Here is a 5,964-nt window from a genome sequence, read left to right on the forward strand (position 1 = left end):
GGATTTTTGCCCACTCCTCCTTGCAGAACTCAGCCAGTTGAGAGAGGTTGGAGGGACATCTGGTATGTACCAACTTCTTCAGGTCTCGCCACAACATTTCAATTGGATTAAGATCCGGACTTTGGCTGGGCCTATCCAGAGTACGAATCCTCTTTCTCTGAAGCCATTCCTTTGTAGTTTTGCTGGAATGCTTTGGGTAATTGTCTTGTTGCATAATCCATTTTCGTCCCAGCTTCAACTCCCTGACTGATGGCAGGAGATTCTGGTCAAGAATTTGTTCATATGCTGGAGAATTCATGGTTCCTTGGATAATATGGAGTCGTCCAGGTCCAGAAGCAGAAAAGCAGCCCCAGACCTTCACATTTCCACCACCATGCTTCACTGTTGGGAGGGGGTTCTTTTCTTCATATGCAGTGTTGGCTTTTCTCCAAACTTGTTGGTTTTGATTATGACCAAATAATTCTATTTTGTACTCGTCTGTCCAGAGAATGGACTTCCAGAAGGTCTCTGGTTTGTCCAAGTGCTCTCTGGCAAAGTTGAAATGGGCAGCTTTGTTCTTTTTTGAGAGCAGAGGCTTCCTTCTAGCAACCCTCCCATGAATGTCATGGCTATTCAATTTTCGTCTGATTGTAGACGCATGCACATTTGTCCCAGATGCTACCAGAGAGGTCTGCAACTCTCTAGAGGTGATGTGTGGGTTGGCCTTTACCTAATTTATTATTTTTCTGGTGCTTCTGGGTGATATTTTTGATGGGCGTCCACTTCTAGGCAGAGTTGCTGTCATGTTGAAGGCCCTACATTTGTAAATTATTTGTCTTACAGTGGATGGATGGAGCTGGAATCTTTTGGAGATGGTCTTATATCCCTCCCCAGACTGATGGGCTGTCACTACCTTCTTCTTCATGTCCTCGGATATCTCCTTTGCTCTCGGCATTGTTGATTTGTATGGGACCACAGTGGTTTGGTTGGTTTCCTCTGTCTTTTAATTAGTGCAGACCAAACCCTTTCCCAAGGATGTCTCATTTCATTGGTCTGCTTAAATGATTAATTAAGCACCCAAATGTGTTTCACCTCAGTCTGTTACCTGCTTGACTTAACCAATGCAGCTGGGGGTTCACTTACTTTTGCACATACACTAATTCCATGTTTCATATAGTTTTTGGGCTACTTGAACAAGTCCCACTAAACAAGTACATGCAACTGATAAACATATATCTGACATTTCATACATAAAAACTGGTGATGATAGAATAAGAAAATCATGGTAAAACAGAAAAATCTAAACTGCTCAAGGGGTTCACATACTTTCAAGCAGCACTGTATATATACACACACTCACTGGCCACTTTATTAGGTACACCTTGCTAGTACCGGGTTGGACCCCCTTTTGCCTTCAGAACTGCCTTAATCCTTCATGGCATAGATTCAACAAGGTACTGGAAACATTCCTCAGAGAGTTTGGTCCATATTGACATGATAGCATCACGCAGTTGCTGCAGATTTGTCGGCTGCACATCCATGATGCGAATCTCCCGGTCCACCACATCCCAAAGGTGCTCTATTGGATTGAGATCTGGTGACTGTGGAGGCCATTTGAGTACAGTGAACTCATTGACATGTTCAAGAAACCAGTCTGAGATGATTCGAGCTTTATGACATGGCGCGTTATCCTGCTGGAAGTAGCCATCAGAAGATGGGAACACTGTGGTCATAAAGGGATGGACATGGTCAGCAACAATACTCAGGTAGGCTGTGGCGTTGACACGATGCTCAATTGGTACTAAGGGGCCCAAAGTGTGCCAAGAAAATATCCCCCACACCATTACACCACCACCACCACCAGCCTGAACCGTTGATACAAGGCAGGATGGATCCATGCTTTCATGTTGTTGACGCCAAATTCTGACCCTACCATCCGAATGTCGCAGCAGAAATCGAGATTCATCAGACCAGGCAACGTTTTTACAATCTTCTATTGTCCAATTTTGGTGAGCCTGTGCGAATTGTAGCCTCAGTTTCCTGTTCTTAGCTGACAGGAGTGGCACCCGGTGTGGTCTTCTGCTGCTGTAGCCCATCTGCCTCAAGGTTCGACGTGTTGTGCGTTCAGAGATGCTCTTCTGCATACCTCGGTTGTAATGAGTGGTTATTTGAATTACTGTTGCCTTTCTATCAGCTCGAACCAGTCTGGCCATTCTCCTCTGACCTCTGGCATCAACAAGGCATTTTCGCCCACAGAACTGCCGCTCACTGGATATTTTCTCTTTTTCGGACCATTCTCTGTAAACCCTAGAGATGGTTGTGCGTGAAAATCCCAGTAGATCAGCAGTTTCTGAAATACTCAGACCAGCCCGTCTGGCACCAACAACCATGCCACATTCAAAATCACTTAAATCACCTTTCTTCCCCATTCTGATGCTCGGTTTGAACTGCAGCAGATCGTCTTGACCATGTCTACATGCCTAAATGCATTGAGTTGCTGCCATGTGATTGGCTGATTAGAAATTTGCGTTAACGAGCAGTTGGACAGGTGTGCCTAATAAAGTGGCCGGTGAGTGTATATATAAAATTCATTCTTTCGTTCATTCGTTCTTTTGTTCCTTTGTTCTTTCTTTCTTCCTTTCTTCCTTTCTTCCTTTCTTCCTTCCTTCCTTCCTTCCTTTCTTTCTTTCTTTCTTTCTTTCTTTCTTTCTTTCTTTCTTTCCCTGCCTCCCAGTGGTGGAGGAGAAAGTGGAAGAGGAGGTAGAGGCAGAGAAGGAGAAGCGGAGGAGGGATTACGTACGCACCTACGTTTCACCATGGGAACGGGCCATGAAGGGCGACGAGGAGCTGAAAGCCACCATGAAGGCTTCCATGCCAGGACCCATCCACGCCCATAATGAACTGCCCCTTTACAAGAGCTTCAACAGGTATACAAACACTCACTCACCCCCCCCCACACACACACACATACACACAAATGTATAACTGCACAATTGCATAAAGTCAGACACACTCTCATTTATGCCTGTGAAAACACCTCCACAACTTCAAGCAGACATGCCTGTACATCCCTCTATGAACAAACAGGCGGCTATCCAGAGACACACACACTGTACTCTGATCCGAGTCCTCTGACCGGTATCATGATTAGCTAAGTGTGAGCCAGAGCTCTTTTGCAAAACATAAAAATTAGATGTGCGACGTCGTGAGCGCCTCACGCACAGAAATCTTTATCACAGCAGCGGTAGCACGAACCATCGACTCTCTCACCCACTGCCATGGAGCACACATCACTATGACAACCTATAATGCCTCATTGGCAACAAAAGGCCGCTTCCTTCCTGACTGTGTTTCCATGGATCTATCCAGTTCCAGCACACAGCTGAAGGTATACTCAGCTATACATAGCATACATACCACATGGTGGGGCAAACTACCCCTTTCTGTTAGGTCCTGCTTCCACTTATGACACTTTCAAATCCCACTTAAAAGCCCCCCTGTATGGGCATCCAGGTAGCGCAGCGGTCTATTCCGTTGCCTACCAACATGGGGATCGCTGGTTCGAATCCCCATGTTGCCTCCAGCTTGGTTGGGCGTCCCTACAGACATAAATGGCCCCGCCTGTGGGTGGGAAGCTGAATGTGGCTCTTTGTCCTGGTCACTGCACTAACACCTCCTCTAGTTGGTCGGGGAGCCTGTTCGGGGGAGGAGGGGGAACTGGGGGGAATAGCGTGATCCTCCCATGCGCTACGTCCCCCTGGCAAAACTCCTCACTGTCAGGTGAAAAGAAGCGGCTGGTGACTCCACACGTATTGGAGGAGGCATGTGGTAGTCTGCAGCCCTCCCCGGATCAGCAGAGGGGGTGGAGCAGCGATCGGGACGGCTCGGGAGAGTGGGGTAGTTGGCCAAGTACAATTGTGGAGAAAAAGAGGGAAAATAAATTATATTAAAAAAAAGCACACCTGTATTCCCCCGCGTTTGAGTCTACCCGAGTCCTCACTTTCTCCATTTCATTTCTATTTACCCATTTTCCTATTGATGATGTCATACAGCTCTTTGTCCTTTTTAAAAATTTATCATTGTACAGCATTTTGGTCACCATTGGCTGTTTTTAAAGGTGCCCTATAAATAAACCTGACTCGACTACCCACCCACTGGATTGTGGGCATTTAAAAATATGTACTAGTTAGCATGCTACTTATCAAACGGTCCCTTGTAAGAGCAGCTGCCGCCCTGAATAAATAATAAAGAATAGCTCAGGTGTGTTCAGGAACAATCAGGAATCAGGGACAAGTTATTGTCATTTCTTAGATGTACTTGCATACACAAAGCAACGAAATGTCGTTTCCCCCAGGCCACGGCAGTGCAATACAAAAAACACACATCCAAAATTTCCCGAAAACGACACCACCCAAAACATACAAAAATAGAGAGAACAAAGCAAAACGGGGGGAAACCCCCCCCCAATTCCCCCTTCATCGTGGGAAATATTTTAACTGACGATGCAATGCCGGCACTAATCCTCAACACGTTGTGGGTTCATGAGCTTTCCTCCATGATGTGAAGCTGTTACACTCACAACACACTGCACTTAACAGAGAACACCGTCCTAGGTTGATGCAAAGGGCACCTGTGCAGCAGAGGCTGTGCTGTGATTTTGTTTTTGGTGGGACAATTTACCATAGGATTATTTTTAAAGGAGGATAGGCAGCACTCTGTTATGTTTCATTCTTGATTCAGACCCCGGGAAAGTAGTGAGGATGACACAGTTACATAGGGGAAAAAAAAAAGCATTGATGAGATTTGATGCGAGGCCAATGAGGCCACACATGTAGTCCTACAGAGGATGGACTTAGCCGCAGAGCAACATGACGGCACGTTAGTGTGCAGTGTATTACATTGTGACTACGCAGTACTCTGAGAGCTTTTATGTGGCATGTGTGGGGTATGTGCATTACAGTGAACTCTATCGCTAGAGAATTCAGCTTGCCCCCGATACCAAAATCAGGTTCTGTAGAAAATCAACAAGAACATTTCCAATCACAACAGGACATTTCTGTGAGGCTGGTTAGGCATGTGGAAAGGCTGCCCCCCCCAATAAATAAATAAATAAACCAACCCCCTCCCACAAAATGCACCTCTTATGACTCCCTACCTCCCCAGAACGGCACTGCCCTTTGGCGGCTATGACAAGGCGTCCAAGCTGCTGACCTTTGAGATCCCGGAGGTCAACCTGGCCCCCGAGGAGCCGGAGCCCATACCCACGCAGCAGGCCGACATTCGCTCGCGCCCCTCCTTCAACCGCACGCCCATCGGCTGGGTCTGCAGCGAAGACAACTCGCACATCCACATGGACCTGGAAACCATCCCCTTTGACGGAGAGACAGACGACCTGTGAACACGCACGCTAACGTGCAAAACACACACACACACACACACACACACACACACACACACACACACACACACACTGTAAACACTGTTGCAACACTGTCATGCACTGTTACAAAACTGTCAGGTACAAGTGAAAATGTATTTAATAGCATGGAACAGAAAATGACTTTATGGAAAAGGACAAAAAAAAAACTTCCTCCGGTCTCCTGTGTTTATTCTTGCCCTTTCATGCCCAGCTGTGAATGAGTCTTATTACGATTTTGCATTCTGTGAGCCAATGAGACCTGTGTGAATAGAAATAGATAAAGCACTCTGCACTCTTAAAACTCTGCATTTTAAATCTATGTATTTGTGAAATAAATTTCCCCTTTACACTATGTGCCTCAGCTTTTCATGTAGTCTCATATCTACAAATGCAGAGCCCATTTAAACTGCAATAAGATTGGGGCGTCTGAGTAGCATAGGGCGCCTCTTCAGGGGGGAGGGGGAACTGGGGGGAATAGTGTGATCCTCCCACGCGCTACGTCCCCTCTGGCGAAACTCCTCACTGTCAGGTGAAAAGAAGCGGCTGGCAACTCCACATGTACCGGA

The 5,964-nt window shown here is 46.5% G+C and overlaps 1 protein-coding gene across 2 annotated transcripts in view; it reads left to right on the forward strand.

Moving 5' to 3' along the window:
• Positions 1-5,698, forward strand: part of myoz1b (myozenin 1b) — a 12,346-nt gene extending 6,648 nt beyond the window's left edge. For both annotated transcript variants that reach the window (XM_056296867.1, XM_056296868.1), the window contains exons 5-6: positions 2,714-2,906; positions 5,143-5,698. In XM_056296867.1, the coding sequence (XP_056152842.1) occupies positions 2,714-2,906; positions 5,143-5,377 (428 nt within the window). In that variant the 3' untranslated portion in view covers positions 5,378-5,698. The remainder of the gene's footprint in view (positions 1-2,713; positions 2,907-5,142) is intronic.
• The last annotated feature ends 266 nt before the right edge of the window (positions 5,699-5,964 follow it).

This window comes from Lampris incognitus, chromosome 17 (genome assembly GCF_029633865.1).
Source record: "Lampris incognitus isolate fLamInc1 chromosome 17, fLamInc1.hap2, whole genome shotgun sequence".
Classification (NCBI taxonomy): domain Eukaryota; kingdom Metazoa; phylum Chordata; class Actinopteri; order Lampriformes; family Lampridae; genus Lampris; species Lampris incognitus.